Raw genomic sequence first — 20,810 nt, forward strand, 5'->3', positions numbered from 1 at the left:
TTAGGCTCTATCTAGCTTGATTCATAAAAGACATCATCTTTATGACTCCTTCAATATCGTTCTCCTTGCATAAGCCATTGATCTAGACATAGTAATAAAAATAAAGAGCAGCTCATCAAACTAGTACTTGTCTCCTAGTAAATATGTATTATTGAGTGAGGGCTGTTTTGTAATTTTGCCGAAAACCCCCCAGTAAACAAAACATAATTTAGTTGGGGCTTTATGGGACCTTATGCAGGGATGCTGACGTTGAAATGCACATATTGGTAGTCGGCTCTCTTGCTCTCTATTGCTCTCTAATACCAATTTGTATCGTAAACAAAAGGATGTGATTTTATAAAGCAAAGTACAAACAAAAAAAATACTTTTAACACTTGCTTTTCTCAACCTCTCCCAGCTTCCAAAATGGACTTGAGGAACCATTAACACTTGCTTTAATAACGATGCTGTTGGGTTTCTCTTTTACTTTGATTCGTGAAAATAAAAAAAAGATCGGTCCAAACATTTTGATGTTACAGGAGAGAAAAAGACAGACTATTAAGACAACTGCTCCTCGAGGAATTACAAGACAGTAGTTGATGTTTCAGTTATGGTCTTGTCTTGTGTTGAAGCTTGTCACTTGCTTGGGTCTCTGAGATATGTATTACTAATTATATCTATAAACCGTTATAACTCATGTATGTAGACAAGTCGCTTTGTATATAAGCTCCGGAAAAAAAAATTTAGGAGAATTAAAAAGGGATGGCAGGGAATGTAAAAGATTCATGACACGATCCAACATTTCTTCATAAAATTCTAACGTAAAAAACAATCATATTGTGAAAATGGTTTTAAGAAAGAAACAAAGTTCCCAAAGACACATTCGTTCTCAGATCAAAGGTACTATGTAACCTTTAATTAAGACCAAAAAGAAACAAGAAAGGATCATAAATTCCCTTTCAAGGAAGATCAGATCCAGCAGCTGGACCAGCACCACCACCAAAACCACCGGATCCACGACCAAACCCTTGTCTAGCTCCACCAGAAGGTGCCTGCACAACCCCAACACATTTAATTACACACCAATACAAATGCTCGACAACATTTTGTAATGATTCTAATGTAATGTGCAACAGCTAAAGCTTACAAATCATGTTTCCTAATGTAATGTGTAATGAAATGTAATTACAAACAAGTTTCCTCAAAATCAAGCATGATACTAATGTAATGTGTAACAGCTAAAAGGGTTCAGGAAGAAGTATCAAAGAACCAACAGTTAACAGAGAATGACAAGAAAAGAAAGTTTTTTGTACCCTGAAGGCTGGCTGGTAATCAGCAGGAGCTCCACTCTTGTCACCATACTCTCCACCTGATCTAGGACCTCCACGGTATCCCTCTCTATCACCAGACCTCCTCTCTCCATCACGAGGTGGGCCACTGTAAAAAACAAATCAAAACCGTCACATATTAAACACTATACAAGTAACCATTAGACTCTTCACCACACTCAATTGAAGAAGACATGATACAACAACAAGAAGATTGATACAATAGAAGATTAAAGTTGATTACCGGGGACGGTCACCATGTGGGCCTCCCATAGGTCGACCAAGAGGCTTCTGTTGCTTCTTCAAAGTAGCAGGAACAATCTCAGATGGGAGATTGAGGTAAGTCCTGAGGAAGTCAATGCCTTCATTTGTGAGGAACCAGTAGTAATGCATCCAGGCAAAGGTCTCACGAACATATTCCTTAGATTTGAAACTCTGCATCAACTTGATAACTTGCAGATTCGGGACACTCTCGATCAAAGGATGTTGTGGCAAATTGAAATCCTTTTTAGCAAACAAAACACCCTCTGCACAAAACACAACCCATTTCTAAGTACACTTATCTTGATTCTATCAATCAATCATTCAATCAATGCTATTGTCTTTCTATGCATAAAGACCACTAGATTCATAAGCTCAAAACAAGTTCGTACCTTTGAAGAGGTACTTGGAGATCTCACGGCGATTCTTCTCTGATATGATCTGCAAATACGAGAAACAAGATCAGTTTGATTTTGTACTCATCATTTGAAATCAGTATTGGATTAAGGCAACGAGAGATTCAGAGATTAGAGATGCCTACCATGGTTGCGATGAGATTGACAGAGGAAGAGGCGACAGAGAAGGTGACTGCGTTTGTATGTGTTTTGCTTTCACTTCTTCTCCTCACGCGAAACCCTAGTTTCGACTGAAGCCGCCACTTTTATATCATGTTTGTTTTAAGGGTTTTATTATGTATCCCAAATTGGGCTGAGATTAAAAAAAGTCTTAATGGGCCAACGTAGCCCAATATGTTTTCGACCCAATCTAACAAAACTTCTTCTTACTACGGTACCGTTTAGCTTACATCAAGGTCTTCTTCATGTTGAGCATTATGACATTTTAAAGTCTATGAGTAATTCGTGAGAAATTTCATCAAGTAACCATAAAGATACTTTAAATCAAGAAGAGGTCATATAACTCAATATACACATATGATTTCATACCTCTTGGTTCAAAGTAATCGATCGAAGAGGATACAACAAGTATTTACTTTGACAACACTATGAGTTCTTGCAGGAAAAAACTATGGGAAAACAAGATATAGCAAAAGCAAAGATATACTTAACGCAAACACCTTCTTCATCATCTTTGAATCATAATGGTGGTTCATGTTTTCTTCTTTGTTTTCATCATTTTCTTCTCTAGACCAAAGCTTTTTAAGCAACTCCAAAAACATGTATATTTACATTGAGCAGCTTCAGGTTCATAGTATTCATTTCCATCTGTATGGTCGTCGGTGATGGCTTCAGTTTCAAAGTAATCCACTTCGCTACCACTGTTACTCTCTGTTTCCTCACTCAAGATTTGTACACCGCACTCAACAATCTTGGTGTTGTCCATGCAGCTGAACTCAAACAGAATCTCGTTCGCAATCACATCCACGTTAGGTGATTCTCGAACCAAGTTAGCTCCACATATAAACAGATGCTCTGTTATGAAATGAGAAACATTCATTGAATCCCAGTTACGTTCCATAATGGTAACACCTCATGCTGTTATTAGACGACAAGTTATATCAAGATATGGGTACTTGATTGGCGAAAGCAGAAGACAAGCCTTAAATCTTGAGGATGCAAAGAAAGTTCCATCAGGATCCATAACCATGGGGATGATTATGGAGTTTCCTCTAGCTTTGTGAGTGAACTCCGCGGGAATTTCTTTACCTGGTAAACATACATATTCGTAAACACGTTGTTGTATGAGTACTCTTCTTGATTCTTCATCAAGATTCAAACAGTTTTGGAACATGAGCTCTCTGATTGGATATTGGAATGAGAAACAATTGTGGAACATGAAGTCCTTCATTGGATCACCGAAATAGAAACAGACTCTCTCAAGTGATCCACAATCCGTCGCATCTATGTACTTGAGCGAAGACGGAAGACCCTGCAATGTCACGAGTTTTCTGCACTTGAAGACAAAAAGACTCTCTAGTCGAGAGAGACTTGTGATGCAATCTGGAATCTTTGCTACTGGAGACGCCGACAAGACTGCTCAAGAGTGATGTGTCTTTATCGTTTATTGCTTTTGTTCTTTTTTTTTTGTCACTGCGAACTTGATTGGTGATTGCTTTTGTATTTTTCTTTTTGGTATTGCAAACTTGGTTGCTTTATGAACTAGGTCATTCATACTTTATTGATGATTTTCGCGCAAAAGTTGATTATTGCTGATTTATGTTTTCTTCATTATGATGAAGTTGCTTTTTACTTTTATGCTTTTGTCGTTGCGGGGGCATATTTTGCAGTGCAGGACGTCTCCTGGCTTACCATGGATATGTTATTCCCGTAACGCTGTGAGTAGAAAAGACGGACTTGTCGTACTAGTTAGGTGCAGTCAGCGTGACCGACTTACCTTGTAGGTGCTGCAAGAGTTGCGAGAGTGCGAGTCGGGGTCTTCGGCTTATTCACTCTGCTCTCTGCTAGCTTTATGCGAGTCTGGGCTCGGCTTATAAATCCTACGAAAGTAAGGATGTGGATTATTTCACCACTGCACCCATGCGGAGCGCTTGCGAGTATGGAATCAGCTTTCAATCTTTACAAAAGTAAAGTTTGTGGATTATTTCACCACTGCATTCATGCGGAACGCGTTTAAAATCGTACACCTGGCCAGGGCGACGATGTGCAAGCTAATCGTTTAGCAAGGCAGTATTGCCCGAAAACTCATTGGGTGCGGCTCTTGCGTCCGGCTTATCCCGTGAGTACTTAGAGATCGATATTGTCGAGCGTGTTTTTTTTTTTTTTTTTTTTTGAGAGGATCACGTTGCGCCAAGTAAGTATGGCTCCTTGATGCGTGCTGGTGAATGTGCGGAGGTTTGCTGGCGGCACTGTCAGATAGGTGCGCATAAGATATTGGCTCGGACGTTGACGTTGAGGCTTGCGAGATGCCTGTGGTTTGTAAGTCTCGATTCAGTAGTGCGGACTCGTTCATCCGACTCATGGCCATGTTAGTTTCGCGTACTGTACTGATTTGTGCGGAAGCGTTGCAGGAGTGGCGCGGTCAAGACGCGATGGAGATGATGGCGCAGTGGAGCAATCGAGGTGCGATGGCGCGAGATGGTCGAATCGGAGGATGTTGGTGGTGTGCTCGAGAATTGTCCTAGCGTAGTGTTTTTCGCGCGAGGTACCAGGCTGGCGCGGTGCTGATCATAGCGTGCTGGAGGCCTGGCGTGCGAGAGGGTTGGCAAGGTCGGCGTTAAGAGAAACATTGGCGAGGTCACAATTGCGAGATACATTGACGAGGTCGCCGTTGCGAGATATGTTGGCAAGGTCACCGTTACAAGATACGTTGGCAAGGTCGATGTTACGAGATACATTGGCGATGTCAACGAGCTCGCGGTCGCGTGTGATTGCTCGAGAGTTGGTGAGGTCTACTTGGTGTACTCGTTGCGAGGTGATACTAGAGGGTTCTCGATAGTCGGGGAACAATGTTCAAGACGTAGAGGAGGGCGCACTAGTTCAGGTGGTGCCACAAGAAGTCTTGCTGTGAAGGCATGGCGTGCAGGTGATTCTGCAAGGATCTGGAGGTGTACGAGCTGGCGCGGTGTGTACTATGGAGGTGCGCGATCTTGGTTCGTGCTGGCGTGTTATAACGGACGCGCGGGAGTGGTGGTGACGGACGCGCGAGCAAACTTATCGTGGAAGCGTCGACGAGCTGGTTATTGACGCGCGGGCGAGCTGGTTGTTGACGCGCGGGTGAGCTGGTTGTGTACGCGCGAGATAGCTGACAATTGACGCGCGGGCGAGCTGGTCGTGGACGCGCGGGCGAGCTGATTGTGGACGCACGTGCGAGCTGACAATTGACCCTAAGGCGAGCTGACAATTGACGTGCGGGCGATCTGGTCGTGGATGCGCGGGCGAGCTGGTCGTGGACGTGCGGGCGAGCTGATTGTGGATGCGCGAGCGAGCTGATAATTGACGCGCAGGCGAGCTGATAATTGACGCGCAGGCGAGCTGGTCGTGGATGCGCGGGCGAGCTGGTGGTGGACGTGCGGGCGCACTGATGGCGAACGCGCTGACGATGGACGCGCGGGCGTGCTGCCGGTGGATGCGCGGGCGTGATGATTCGTACGCGATACGCAGTTTGCGAGACAGTGCACGGTACGCGGTTTGGTGGACGTAGTATGCGGGACAGTGCGTGGTATGCAGTTTGGAGGACGCAGTACGCGGGACAAAGTGCGTGGAGATGTTGTGTACGATTGTATGAGACATGTTTGTTGGTTTTCTGGAAATGCCTTGATTTTCAAATTCTATTCGTCAAAAGAAAAGGATTCTGTTCGGCCCCACGGTGGGTGCCAAATTGTTGATGCAGGATCTAGACAATATAAATAATACGAATGTTGTTGGGGATAAATCGGATCTGGTCCTTTTATTAACGTAGAACTCAAGAAAGTGTTTACAGAAAATGACAATAAAGTGTTAAGCGCAGTTAATACGAAAATAATTGCTCTTCTCACTTTGATTGCCCAAAAAAGTCGATCCCCTTCTCTGACAATGACCTCTGGTATTTATAGTGGACCATTGACCTAGATTTTTTCGTGCTCTTCCGCAAATAACGGTTTTGCCCCTACGGACAGATGGTCCGAATCAATAACTTCAGGGCCTAAAATCTGGTGGATCTTCTATTTGGGCTTCACCAAATGTTGGGGGCAGAGCCCATATCCAACAGAAGACTTCATAAAAGTGTGTTCATTTATACTTTATAGTGATAATCTCAAGAGCTGAAGCATATGAGAGAATCCATAAGAATGAAAAGAACGAAAACGAATTGGAATTGGATGATGAAGAAGAAGTACCAGCAAAAGAACCAGCAGGAGAACCAGAACAAATTCAATTTGGGTGAAATCGGTTATATGTAAACCATGTAATTTGGTTCAAGTTATCTCAAACATAAACCGGAACCCTCTTCTTCTGTAAGAGGTAATTTAACAAACAACTTCACTCATATCCCTATATATTAATAGATAAGCATTCTGAAGAAAATGCTGATGTGTCGTTGTTAGAGAGCTCAGGATACCGATAAATTTATTGCAATAATTTTTATAGATATTTACACATAATTTCTTTTGAATGATTAAGGAATATTCCTTTACAATTAAATAAAAAAATTCAAACATTTCAATTTTAAAATTAGTTTAATCATTATATAACATATTTAATTATTAAAATATAAAATCATTAGATCCAAAACGTTTTCAAAACCGGAAATTATTCACCTATTAAAAAGATTGATTATTATTCACATATTTAAAGTTTCCAAAATAAAATTATCAAAATAATCATTATTATAGAGAATTGAATTATTTAATACTATTGATATAATATTTCACGGGTGAAACATATTCTTACACAAATACAAAAGAATAAAAAAATAAAAAATCTTGCGTAGATTAACAAAAGAGCGGGTTATACAGGTATTTGATACATAATAATTTAATCTAAAAATATTTTCATGGGTTATAGATATATATTTTAAAATCCTAGAAAATAAATTTACATATAACTCTAATTTATTTGTATATATTTATTTTGCAAATCGGGCGAGTTTATACCTAGTATATTTTATTTTTGACAAACACAACTTCACATCTGATCAACTTGGTCCTTTATTCTTTAACAGTTTCTTCAATTCGATTTATAAAAATTAAATTATCGAGACTAATCTTGAAACATATTTTACTATTTATCAATTAACTTAATAAAATGCAAAAAAATATATTCTCATATATTATTTATAAGAATATAACATTTCTAATTCCATTAACAATAAAGCTATAGTCACTTTTTATAGATTCAAGAATATATAATATAAGATCTAAAAATCCACACTTGTAAAAACTTTTTTTAAAAAATATTTCTTGTTTGTCATTGAAAAATAATGAAATGTGTTTCAAAATTGAACCCTAAACCCTATATTATACCGTAAAGTTTAGAATATAGGATTTAAGGTTTAGACTTTAGATATTAGAGTTCAATCTTAAAACATATTTCATGATTTATAAATTAACAATGTCAAATGTAAAATAATATTTTTTTAATAATATTAACATCCAATAGGACTAAATATAAAAATAAAAATATACAAATTAATTATAAAAATTGGTTAGGTGTAAGTATTCTTTCATCAGTAATTCCGATATTGTTGCTCTCGAAAATTCAGATTCTATCCTCATCATTTATCGTCTTCGAAACTCAAGGACATCTGAGATAAGTATTCTCCTCATTTATCGTCGACTATTTGCTTTTCTAACGCTTTAGCTAATTTTGTTTGAAAATATATATGTTCTCATAGTTTTTTGTTCATTTTGCACACAGATATGGGGTTACACAGCTACACTCAGTCATCTTCTAGTTCTTTGCAAGTATGGAGTGAAGGTCCACCTGAAGTAAACTTTCTTAGCCTGACAGTTGGAATTCCTGACAAATGTTTCTGCGGAAGGGTAACCGTTATGAAATGTTCCACCATAGCCGACAATCCTGGAAGGATTTTCTTTGCATGCAATAACCATGAGGTTGTTAGATTATATGATGGTTTATTCGTTTGGTATAATTATTATTTGAGTATAAATAATATTCTTATGGTATATTTATTTCTATGGTACGGTATAGGATGGAGAGGACCATATTATGAAATGGCGGGATGAGGCTATTATGCAAGAACTTCAAGCAATGAGAGGTGGACTTGCTGACCAAAGGGATTCTATTACAGCCATCCAGGAAAATGATGATATGCTATGGGTTCAGCAGGAGCTAGACAAGGTGAAAGATCAGATGAAGGAATTACGTCTGTCAGTTCGTCGTGTACGCGGGGTGGTCGAGAATGTCTTAATTGCCGGTATAATCTTAATTGTTGTATTAATCTCTTTTGCTTCGTAGATCTTTCAATTAAAATATGTGAAACTCTCTTTATCGTGGCCGTTTGTTTGAATGGCGTATCTATGTCTGTAATCTGTGAACTTGCTTCAGTTTCTGTAATATTTGGACGATATCGTTGACTTCATTAGTTGACCTATTTAGTAGACTTCCCCCGTTTACATTAAGAAGTCAATTGACGAAGTCTACTCGTTAATGATTTACGACGCGACGGTTTGCGTTATTAATTATGTAACTATTCATTGGAACCGTTTCGTCTCGTATATATAAACCAGCACTGGGCCTTTTGATTATTTTAAAACTGCAACCAAAAAAGTTATCAGCAAATCATGTCTTTAAAAAAACTAGTACGTAGTTCATCTTCACGACGGAGAATTGGTGATTTCAGTACTTGTATCGGTCAATATAAACCATCCACGCTTAATTGGAGACTGTTCACGGTTGGGTAATTGAAACTTTCTCTATTTCACTTCACTTCATCATATAAGTGTATAATCATCTATCATTCACGGTTGTCTAATTCTTAGAAAGTTTCTATATCATATCACTTCATACTTATAAGTGTCGAATTCTATATTCACACGCAACTTTTGTCCCTATACCATAGAAACTCGTTCATCGTCGTTAACGATGTATTAATTTGATTTGATGGATTTGCAGTTTAAAGTACATTTTAGTTTCCCTAGAAAGAAGTCTACTTGATTAGTCTTCAACATAATAGTACAAAAATTAATTTGATTTGATGGATTTGCAGTTTAAAGTACGTTTTAGTTTCCCTAGAAAGAAGTCTACTTCATAAGTCTTCAGCATAATAATACAAAAATTAATTAGATTTGATGGGTTTGCAGTTTAAAGTACGTTTTAGTTTCCCAGAACGAAGTCTACTTGATAAGTCTTCAGCATAATAGTACAAAAATTAATTTGATTTGATGGATTTACTGACGGTTCAGTTTCCCGTGGAGAAGTCTGCCAGAGAAGTCGTCAACATAATCATTACAAGATATAAATTGATTTGACGTTAGTTGGCGGTAATATTTATATGTTTAATTTACCGATAATCGGGAATTGGTTTACCGATAAGCGGGATCCGGTTTTAATCGGTTTCTTTATAATTTCTTTATAATTTTCTGATACTGTTTCTAATAAAACGGTTTTGGTTTTATGAAACCGGGATTATTATAATTATTGTAATTTTATACAACTTAAAAACCGAGATAACATAGGATAATATCTCTAATTCTTCCTCATAAGGAACCATCACACTTCTCTTCCGCTTATCTCTATCGCTTATCACTAACGGTTGATTTTCCCAATTTTTGTTCATGTTAATTCTAAATCTCTATCTTTCGGATTGCCAGATTACTTACTTTGTTTAACTTATTTGTACCAGATCTCGACCAAATTTGTATTCTTCAACCCAACCGCTTCATCTTCATCTTCGCCGCATCGTCTTCGCCGCCGTTGTCCTCTTCGATTAAACTGAAGGTTGATTTCTTTTGCAATTCGGTAGTAGTCTTCTTTTTCAATTTGACGCATAGACTTATTGGTTTAGTCTTCCTCTTTCTCAATCTCTCGTTTTTAATTTCCCGCCAAACCTAATCTTATCTTGCAGAATGGAGGAGGCGAGAACCAGAATTTCCTCGGAGGTTTTACACGAAAGGTGAGGAGCCGCTTCCGGGTAAAAGCATCGGCTATTACAGCAGCGATACGAAGCTGTTTGATGAGCTGTACAAAGCTCTCGAGCCGGATGAATGGGACGAGATTTATCAATCTCGGCTGGGTGTCTTGTTACAGTTCAACCGTCTCCAATTCGAATGAGCTTCCAGACTGGTTCACCATATGCTTAGCTTACAGATAGTCTACAACAAAAAGTTCGGGATCTGGAGTCTGGTTGGATCTAACCCTTTACGATTTTCTTTGAATGAGTTTGAAGCCATCAGTGGACTTAACTGTGAAGATGTCGAGTCGTTGGAGGAGCCACAGGTTGAGGTTTCAGACGAGATGGATGAGTTTTGGGAGAATCTTGGAGTCAGTTTAGACAGCGGTCCGAGTATTGAGCAACTAGTCGCAACATGTAAGAACTCAAACGATTGGGATAGAATCAATCGTGTTATGTTGGGTTATTTAGCCATCTACGCTGGGTTTATAGAAGCTAGGAAACCATCAACGCCCACCCGTCTAAATATGTCTAGGCTAGTCATGGATTTAGATGCATTTCTCGATTATCCCTGGGGAAGAGTTCCTTTCAAGAACCTGATTTAGTCTGTGAAGGAGAAGGACTTAAACAAGCAGAGTTACACCATAGACGGATTTGTCGAACCTCTACAGATATGGGTGTACGAATCTATGCCTGATTTTGCCAAAGTAATTGGGAAACCGTTGCCGAACAATCCAAGTCCACTGTTGCTTGCTTACTGCGGTTCTCGCGGTAGAAAATATGTCAAAGAGGGCATTATAAAACAGGTACGCATCTCTGTGATTTGTCTACAGTTTATCTACGATCTTAGATGAGTCAGTAACAGCTATTGTGCTAGATTTGAACTAGTATACTGTTTTATATAAATTGTAGACTTCCTTCATCCACTTCAAAACCATTGGTGGCATGATTAGTCCTGTTTGGGAAGAGGATGAAGCATATGACAACATTGATAACATTTTGAGAGCATTCAATGGGGATTTTGGTCCATGGAAGTGGGGGAGAGGTTTGTGGGAGACGGTTGGTATTTATGAATTCAACAATCCGAATGTTAAGATTCAAGAAAAGGGATCGGATAAGAGAGCCGGTTCATTTGGTGAACCAAGTGGGAAGAGGCACTGTCCAGGTTCTTCGACTGACTTGGACTTCAACATTTTGGATTCTATTAAAGATGAGCTCGGCATGTTGGGATCAGCTCTGCTCAATCAGATGAAGGAAGGTTTCAACAGTTGCGATATTCGGTTTGACATGTTGAATGAGAAGATTGAAAACCTGGCTTCGGATCTTACCAAAATGAAGGGAGATGTAACTGGTACGACAGAGGCTGATCATATATCAAAGGAACATAAGGACTCTCATGCAGCTACTGGTACGAAAGAGGCTGATCCTTTATCAAAGGAACATAAGAACACTCAGGCAGCCTGATACTCAAAAAACGGATATGGTTAGTTCTGAACACTTGCAATTTCCTACTATGATCCCTCACAATCACAATACCAGGTACAAGGCGAAGAAAAAATAGACTTCCAGAAGTTGTCATTTTCGCAGACATAATAACAAGTGATGTCTTCCTTATGTGAAGTAGACTTCCTTATGTGACGTAGACTTCTATATCCGTGTTGTCTTTGTTTGTTGTATTCGAGACTTTTAAACATATGTTGGAACTTTAATATTATTAGACTGTTACTCGTACGGATACGAAGGTGCCAAAGGTAGTCAGCTCTGAATCATCTGACACTGAGTCAGAACCACCTGTGTTTATTTGCACGGAAATCCCAACAGCTGCCGACTTGACTGCTAGAGCCAAGAAACAAGAACTAAAGAAGGAAGCGGCTAGGATTGCGGCACATGACAAGGCTGAAAGGGTAAAGAGGTTGGCGTCAAGTCAACGTTCTCCATTCGTTGGTGATAACACAGCCAAGAATATCATGGGTGGTAAGTCAGCTACATCAGTGTACAATCCTTTTGATAAAGCAGACCATGAGTTGAAGAAGGTTTTGCTTGTTTTCTAAAAGAAAGATCCGTAAGTCTACTAACTGTTATGGTATGTTTCAAAAATTCTATTTTTCGTAACTCTAGTAACTTATATGTTTCCAAACCATTCATCCGCAGGACGTTCAAGAACAAGGTCCCAGAGAAATCCCGATGTTGTCTTTGGTGGTACGAACTGCAAACAAGAACAGTGTGGCTACGAGATTCGGTAAGTCTACTAGAAAACTTCTTCTTCAAGTATACTAGAAAACTTCGGGTCAGTCTTCAATATATAAATTCGTTTTAAATCCATGTCGTTATCCAACACATGGATGCAGTGTTTAATCTATTGAGACATCAACACGCACAACATCCTGAGAGGTTTAGAACGCGTAGAGTGGCTTTCCTAGACGCTATGTTCACTCATTTGTGGACAACGAAGTACCTTGACTTTGTCAATTCTGAGGCACATGATAATGGATCTGGAAAACTGTTGCCGGCCGGTGCCTTCAGCTACCACGCATGAGAGTATCCACCGTATGCTCAGACTAACACACAATGGGGTCTGGAAGTGGACGACTTATACGCGCCTTTAAACGTGAAGTCGACGCACTGGGTTGCTTTGTGGATCTCTATTCCCATGAGACACATCGTCGTCTGGGATAGCATCCCGAGTGTCACCAACGACGAAGAGCTTGCATCTGCCATTGAGCCTATTACCGTGTTGGTTCCCTACGTGCTGCGGGAGTTAGCCAGCCCTGACCACAAGCAAATGTGGTCGTATGAGAAATTCACTCATGAGCGGGTTATAAAGGGAGTGCCTCCGAACAGGAAGCCATGTGACTGTGGTGTGTATTCTTTGAAGTACATAGAATGTCATGCACTTGGGATAACCTTTCCTACTACTTTGTGCGATGCAAACATCACATGGATAAGGGAGAAGATGGCTTGTGACATATTTCACGAGATTGAATGCTGTGGACCAAATGAGGAGAACTACATTGACGAATTTGGGCTCGATGATCCTCCCCCAATCCGGGACTGACTATAAACTTTGTTTGAAAGACTTAAACTCTTGTTTTAGTTATGTATGACTCATTAGGATGATGTTTTGTTTCTGTTGGGGGATCTTTCAATTTTGTGGGTGGGTTCCTACTCTGATTAAACTCTGATGATGGGCGGGATCTTGATATTTTTTGTGGGATCCTCCTTTTAAAACTCTAATGTATAAGGATGATTGTACTTGGTTAAGAATTTGTATGTGGGATATTGGTATTTTTTGGCTGTCTGTCACTCGTTACATATATATAGCTTCAAAAGTTAAGCTTAAAACAGGGTGAAAGAGTGTCGATGGCCAAAAAAAAAACTTAAAAAAAGACAAGTAGCGTACAACGAAAACTTAGTAAACATAAGTAGCGTATAGCAAAAGCTTAGTAGACATATGATTGAAGGTAACCAAGAGACTTCTTCTGCATCCTACTTCATACACATCCCAAGACACATGGCCATGACAACAATGAACCCTATCCAAGACAAAACCAAGAATTGTCGAAGCAATTTTTCCCTTTCATTGGCTGCCATAAAGAGTGTACATTGAAACTTCTTCTTGTCTTCCTCATATTTGTTAACCACCCCAAAGTTCACCAAACCGTTAACAACTTGTTATTTCATTTCTCTTATAAATTCTTTAAGTACCTTGATTTCTTCTCTCTGCCGACGGATCTCATCCCTCGCATCCAATAAGCTCCGCATTTGTCAACCACGTGATGGTTCTGCGTCTGACCAATGGGAAAACCCATGAACAGTGCCTCTGAAGAAATTTCGACCCGGATTTTCATCTGTCCATGATTTCAAAAGTATCCTCGATCTACCACAGTAGTTGCAGATTGGCCCAGTAATTTGTATTTGCGAATTTGTATCAGAAACTGACCCCAAAATTTGACTCATCATTCTCTAGCTGATGGTGCTTGGTTAAGAAGAGGAGTATCATAAAATGGTCTTACAAGTAAATGATAGTTAAGTACTAGTCTTTAATAATGTCGACTTGAACACGTGGGATAATCCCTAAAAATATTACAAAGACAAATTATTTCTGCGGAAATTCCAGATGACTTCACGATGAAGTTAACTTCTACTCGCCGTCTTCAACAACCTGAACCTGACCCGCGTGCCTGATTGGCCAGCTGAGCTCTAATTGAAAACATTGTCCGTCTCGATCTCATTGGAAAACCCAGATAAAAAACCGACTTCACGTGATTTGAACCGGCCCAATCATTTCAGTTATTTTCCGAACCAAAATTCCCACTCCTTGTTATCTCCAAGCATTTAGAGGAGAACTGTTTCGATGTAATTCATGCTCGCTCTGTTTGCAGCTTGTGGCGATCCACGTTTCCCTTTCCTTCTTCCCTACTAGGCCCAAGTTACTCTTTTCCCGAGTAATCGCTACACAGAGATCTTGAAGAAATGATCACCCTCAAGAAAGTCCCTTTGTTCCTCTTTAGATTCAAAACTCCTCCTGTTTCTGATGATGCGTAATCTTCTGAGTATTATCTTTAACAAATACTCGTTAGTGTAACCGACGATCAAATACAAAACGTTAAAAATGTATCAGGTGGGATTGTTACTTACACAATGAGGTCGAGTATGTCCATGCTGCCTGCATTTTGAACAAGCATATTGCTTATGAGACTTCCTCGGTTTGGTCCCCTTTTTACATGACAGTTCTAGCCATGTTAGCCAACAAGACTTCTTTTGCCTACCAGCCTTCCGCTTCAGTATGGGAGGTATACATCAGATATCTGACCCAATTGGATCGTGCTCGACATTGGGCATGATGTTAGCCGCGTACGACGCATAGACATAATCTTTTCTATAGTAAGCTTCGACTACGGTAGACATATGCCATCCGCTTGACTTGGAAGCCTTAATTGCATGTGAACACGGTATTTTCCCAACATCAAACACCCCGCATGAACAAGATTTTGCTTCCAAGTCAACCAAACAATCACGTTGCCCACCCCTAACGTAGAAATGCCAACCATCAATGCGTTCAACCATCATCATATCTGCGTAATGCTCCCTTACGGCCAATAAGAACTCAACACCCCGACTAAAAGTGGTTGTCAGACTAAGTGCATCCTCTCGTAATAAACTCAATGAGATATGTGATGGGATAACCTTCGGCTTTCTTAAGTATGGAGTTGATGGATTCCGCAACGTTGCTAGTCTTGATGTTGTATATATCTCCTGGATAGTAAACCCTAGACCATAAAGTTGGATCTGCCTCATTCAAGTACGCTGCAAGGGCCGGATTTACGTTAGTAAGGGAAGCCATGTAGCGGTTGTAATCAACATGCATATGCGCATATGCTGCCCCTTTCACCAAGTACATCAGTTGCTTCCCATGAAAATTAGAAATTATGTTTTGTTGGAGATAGTAGTAACATATCCCTCGTGTTGCCCATGGCATAACATTGCGACATGCTTTAGCAATTGAACTGCACCTATCCAAAACTACTACCAGTGGATATTCATCCGAGATACACTCACTTAATTTGGTGAAAAACCAATCCCATGAAGCATCACACTCTGAGTCGACAATTCCATAAGCCAACGGAAATATCTGAAAGTTATCATCCTGTGCGCAAGCGACTAGCAATACACCTTCATACTTTCCGGTGAGATGGGTCCCATCAACCACAATAACTCGCCTCACGTAATTGAAACCATGGATTGAAGCATCGAAAGATAGGAAAAGGTACTTAAACCTATGCTCGTCATCAACAACAAGGTCAACGATACTTCATGGGTATGACTGCTCTATTTTTCTAAGACAATAAGGCAACTTCGTGTATCCAGATTCGGTGTGTCCTCTCACATATTCCAAGGCATATTGTAAAGCCCTGTACAAAGTTGCATAATCCAATGTCATGCCAAACATTGTCCTCATTGAATCTTCGATATGTTGTGGGACAACACCGTCTACTATTCCTACCCGGTCGACAAAAAGCCTCCCAATATATTTGGGGGTGCAACGCTTACGGTGAGCAACGCGGTCCACAATAGAACATGTACGCACGTTCAGATATTTGCTGACCCAAAAAGTGCTTGGATCATTCTTCACAATGGCCACGACCCTCCACGTGCATCCTGGCACAGAGCATATTGCCACCAACCGAGACTTTGTAGACTTCTATATTTTGAAAGAGAATTTTAACATAACAGCGGTCAAACGCACCTCTCTTATGACATCATCTTTGCATGGAAAGCATTGAACTACTTTCAGTTGGTCTATCCAAGGATTATTTAACTGTCCATGAATACCACCAACAAATGGTTTCCCTTCTTCAGCATCTACATTCAGGTGATCTCCATCTTCATCGTCATCTTCATCTTCAAATTTCCCGTACTCACTGTAATCGAAATCCATGTCATCAACATCTTTCGGCTTCTCATATGTAGTATCATGGAGATCTTCTTGACATTCTTCTACACATTCATCGGCACCTGGATTTACATCGTCACCAAATTCATTTGTTGGCTCCCCATCGTCAACAGAACGAGAGTTGTTTATATCATTAACACATTCCTTAACCGGCTGTCCATCCATGCATCGCGTAGAGACGCAAAGGCAAACAACATTCCTACTACTAAAATCTATCAAGTTCTGAACTGATCTATCATTTGTGACATAGACAGGAGGGGTATCTTGGGGCAATTGATGAAGCATCATCTCTGTTAAGGGACACGATAACTGAACCATCTCTGTTTCTTTGTCAATCAGATAATCTTCTACAACCATTTCAAGAAGCTCAGCGTATGTACAACCATGTCGCAAAAAAAAAACATTCTCCCACCTTTGCGTCCATCCATGTCAAAATGCCAAGACCCATTTCTCGTCACCCATACTCCGAAAACAATAGGTATTTGCGCCATTTACCTGAAAGAGTAAGCAGCAAGTCAAATACTCATTACATAGCTGACTATCCATAGAAGTCTTAAATCAATAACCTAATTACCTAACAAAACCAAAAACATGATTGATCCAAAAGTATAATATATTATCATGAAAAAATAGACAGAGGCAAGTACATAACCGATACAAAACAAATGAGCTAAAAAATCAAAAAGAAAATTTTATAAATTTCAATTAAACACTATTTCAATTATACAGACTTCACAGATAACTCCAACACTTAGATTTCCAAAATTAGTCTAATTTAATGACCTAACTGCCTATGAAAACCAAAAACTTGATTTCTCCATATGTATAATATGGATTCATGTCAAAAACATACAGAGGCAAGTAAATAACATATATCAAAGAATACAACAAGAAAATCTTAAAAATTATTCACCAATTTGCAATAATTTGGTTTTCAAATTCTGCGGACTTCATGTTGACGTCAAACAGGTAGATATAAACTAGACTATACGCAGATAACTTCAAATGAAGTCTATTTTTTGTGGTCTATTTTTGCAATTACAATTTAACAAAGCAGACAACGGACGAAGTCTACCAGAAACGGTTGACTTCTTTTGTGGTCTTCCTTTGTTAATTTTTTTGTCAGTTTTGCAATTAAATACATAAAACAAATTAGACTTCAATGGGAAGTTCATCATGTTAACTTCAGTAACAGTCTACTCTGGTTATTTTTGTAATTGACCAACCCATTGACTTTACAGTAGACTTCTGTCTAACAAGTAGACTTCATCTATCCGTCAACAAGAATAAGTAAACTTCATCGTGGTTAGTTTTGCAATTGACTAAGTTTGACTTACACCACGTAGACTACGTAAGAAGTCTCCAGATACGTTGACTTCGTTAGCAGTCTACTTTGGTCATCTTTGGGGTTGACCATCATTTTAATTTAATTAACTAGTAGACTTCTTTTGCAGTCAACTGATTAATTTTATATCAATAATATTACGGTCAATCCCAAAAATAGTCACTATAGAAGTCTACTCTTTTATTATCGTTTGAAGACTTAGTCCGGCAGTCATAACTAAAAAGTCAAGATTTTGGTCAATTGCAAAAATACACCTTAGTAGACTGCAAACGAAGTGTCCGACGGAAAGACTATAATGCAGTCTAAATCATATTTTTTTGTTTTCAAATAAAATTAAGGAGACTGAAATTTCAGTATGCGGGCTCGAAACTCGATAAATTTGTAATTGCAAAACTGACCACATTGTAGACTTTACATGATATGATGACGGTTGGACTAACAAATGAAGTCTAAATTCGACAAAAACACAAGGAAAATCACGAAATCTACCGGAAAATAACCTTACAGTGGTTGTTTCGCAATGTCAAGCACCGAGGACGTCGTCTTTAGTCACCATGGAAGAAACCCAACACCAATTTAATCATTATCCAATAAGCACGACATATAACAAGATGAACGCATTTACAAATTTTTTTGGATTAAAAAATGGAGAGGAGATGGAAGAAAATGAAGTTTTCATATCATTGTGTGTTATTTAAGGTCACAAATTTGGGTTGTGGAAGCATTAAGAGCTTCAAATTTGGTTGTTCATGGTTGTTGAAAAATTGATGGCGATGGCACAACCGTAAATAAGAGAAGAAGATGAGGATATAGATGTAATAATCATTTTCGCAATAAATTCAAATAAATCAGAAATAATAGCATTTGTGTGAATATAATGATGGCCGAAGATTTAGTAGGAAGAAAGTGGCAAATGTTGGAGATAGAAAAATAGGGATCTAGTGTTGTAATTGACTCGTTAGAGGTCCAATTTTGGAAGCGTCCCTAACAAAATAGACATAAACGAGACCAAATGAAAAGAGATCACACGGATCCGTGTGAATCAAAGGGATATAAATGTTAACGTCATTGGCTAAGCTTGCTTAAAGTGAGCATCACATTACTTTTAATATGAACCGTTGATTAAAATCAATCTAACAGACTCAAATTTAACCTTTTCGTTTTATCCTTTGTGACGGATTACTCGGGTGGAACAAAACGATAAAATCATAAAAGAAGGAAAGAAAAAAAAACCCTTACGCGATGCAAAAATTTCTCAGTCGTTCTTTCTCTTTGCTTCCGAAAATCCGATGGCCACAACGAAGAAACGCCAGTCTCAATCTCCGACGAAGGATCCGTCGAAATCTGAAGGAGAAAAATAATACGAAACACTTAAGAGTGCTTCTGCTCTGGTTGTGGCCAGCTCAGTTTTAGAGTCTGGATCTAATTTGGGATCTGAGTCTGAGCCAACTCATGTTGTTGTCGTTGCTGATTCAACTGAGGAGAATCCATCCAAAAGAGCAAAGAGTGAGAGTGGATATGCGAAGAAAGCAGTGTGGTAGAGAGTTTGGAGTGAGGAAGATGAGATTCTTTTGCTTCAAGGAATGATCGACTACAAGAGCACGGCGGGAAGAAGTGCTTCCGAAGACTTGAATGAGTTTTTCAACAGTATTAAAAGCTCATTCAGCTTCGAGGTGAAGAATCTAAAGCAGTTCAGAACCAAAATCTGGTGGTTAAGGAACAAATTTATCAACAAAATGAAGAACGGTGGTGAGGCCTCGTTTACAAAGCCTCATGACCTCATGTGTTTGGCACTTTCTAAGGAGATTTGGGAAACTACTGAGAGGAAGGATGATGAGATGATGGTTGATGATGATGGTGATTGGTTGGAACAATATTTTCTCCTTGGCGTGCTTACAAGTTTGGGTGGTGTGACAGTTGATGAAGAAGCTATAAAAGCAAAATTGAGGTCGGTTCCTGTCAAGACAAAGAAAAGACTCCAGGAGAAATTCAAGTTATTGAAAGCTGATGAGATGAAATGATTCTTACTAAAGGCTGAGATTCTAAGTGAGCTGACTTCTTCTATCTCTTAATATCTCTAGATAGAGAGACATAATGTAATCTAAAATGCGTAGGGTGTCAAAATGGTTAACCCAACCTAACTCAACTCATTATCCAATGAGTTAAAAGCTAAATGAGTTTATGAGCTGACTCAACTCATTTAATAATTGGGATGGATCAACCCATGAATCCATTTAGTTAAATGAGTTAGATGAATAATTGGGTTGACCCACTACAATATAAATTAATTAATATTTAATATAAAATAATTATAATTAATTACAATAGAAATTAATTAATATTTAATATAAATTATAAGATGATGATGATGACATCATGTTGTTGACTATGATATATATGTTGACATGATGATGATGATGTTAATATGATTATGAAAGTATGATGATGATGATAATATGACAATGTTGACATCTGAAAGTGATTTAGGTTTTTGAAGCTGATGTGGCTAGGGCGACAAAAAAAGCGATTTAGGTTTTCTCGCGTAAGCTACACCGGCGGCGGCTGCTCCGGTCCCTACTGGTGGTGGTGTAGTGTGAGAGGAGGATGGTGGCACTTTGGATCTGAGGATAGGGAGTAAGCAAAATGTTACTCTCCCAGTGGTTGTTGAGGTGACTGGGGATGCTGACAAGAGGTTGTCTGCGGGTGCTCCGGTGGTTGATAAACCATGGCTCCGTGTGGCAAAAAAGCATGTTTTTACAAAGCAGAAGTTTGTGGTTGAAGAGGTGAATGGACAGGGTCGAGTGGTCGTTCCGAAAGAGGTTTTGTGCGGGGTAAAACCATTTTGGGAGGATTTCCTCATTGGCAAGTTTCTCAATGAAAAGGCTCCCCATGTGGGTAAAATACATATGATTGTCAA

At 39.2% G+C, this 20,810-nt stretch overlaps 2 protein-coding genes across 2 annotated transcripts; one reads left to right on the top strand and one right to left on the bottom strand.

The window, feature by feature from the left end:
* Positions 1–765: 765 nt before the first annotated feature.
* On the bottom strand, positions 766–2,244 carry LOC104724516 (small ribosomal subunit protein eS10y). The gene is made up of 5 exons (XM_010443009.2): positions 2,110–2,244; positions 1,961–2,009; positions 1,552–1,834; positions 1,293–1,416; positions 766–1,031 (listed from the first exon to the last, which is right to left on the bottom strand). Exons 1-5 carry the CDS (start codon positions 2,110–2,112, stop codon positions 939–941), a joined length of 552 nt encoding a protein of 183 aa, XP_010441311.1. The 5' UTR covers positions 2,113–2,244; the 3' UTR covers positions 766–938.
* Positions 2,245–19,476: 17,232 nt separating this feature from the next.
* On the top strand, positions 19,477–19,914 carry LOC147934646 (putative transcription factor At2g01370). The gene has a single exon (XM_087472719.1). The coding sequence runs from the start codon at positions 19,477–19,479 to the stop codon at positions 19,912–19,914; it is 438 nt and encodes a 145-aa protein (XP_087328845.1).
* The last annotated feature ends 896 nt before the right edge of the window (positions 19,915–20,810 follow it).

The sequence above is a fragment of the Camelina sativa genome, chromosome 11 (genome assembly GCF_030686135.1).
Source record: "Camelina sativa cultivar CO46 ecotype springtype chromosome 11, ASM3068613v1".
In the NCBI taxonomy this organism is placed as follows: domain Eukaryota; kingdom Viridiplantae; phylum Streptophyta; class Magnoliopsida; order Brassicales; family Brassicaceae; genus Camelina; species Camelina sativa.

Excerpts from the sequence above, each read along its gene's own strand:
- LOC104724516 (XM_010443009.2), bottom strand. Across the intron at positions 1,835-1,960 it reads CTCCAAGTACCTCTTCAAAG|AGGGTGTTTTGTTTGCTAAA; the intron begins GTACGAACTTGT and ends TGTTTTGTGCAG. Across the intron at positions 1,032-1,292 it reads ATTACCAGCCAGCCTTCAGG|GCACCTTCTGGTGGAGCTAG; the intron begins GTACAAAAAACT and ends GGGGTTGTGCAG.
- LOC147934646 (XM_087472719.1), top strand. The coding sequence starts at position 19,477 with ATGATCGACTACAAGAGCACGGCGGGAAGAAGTGCTTCCGAAGACTTG.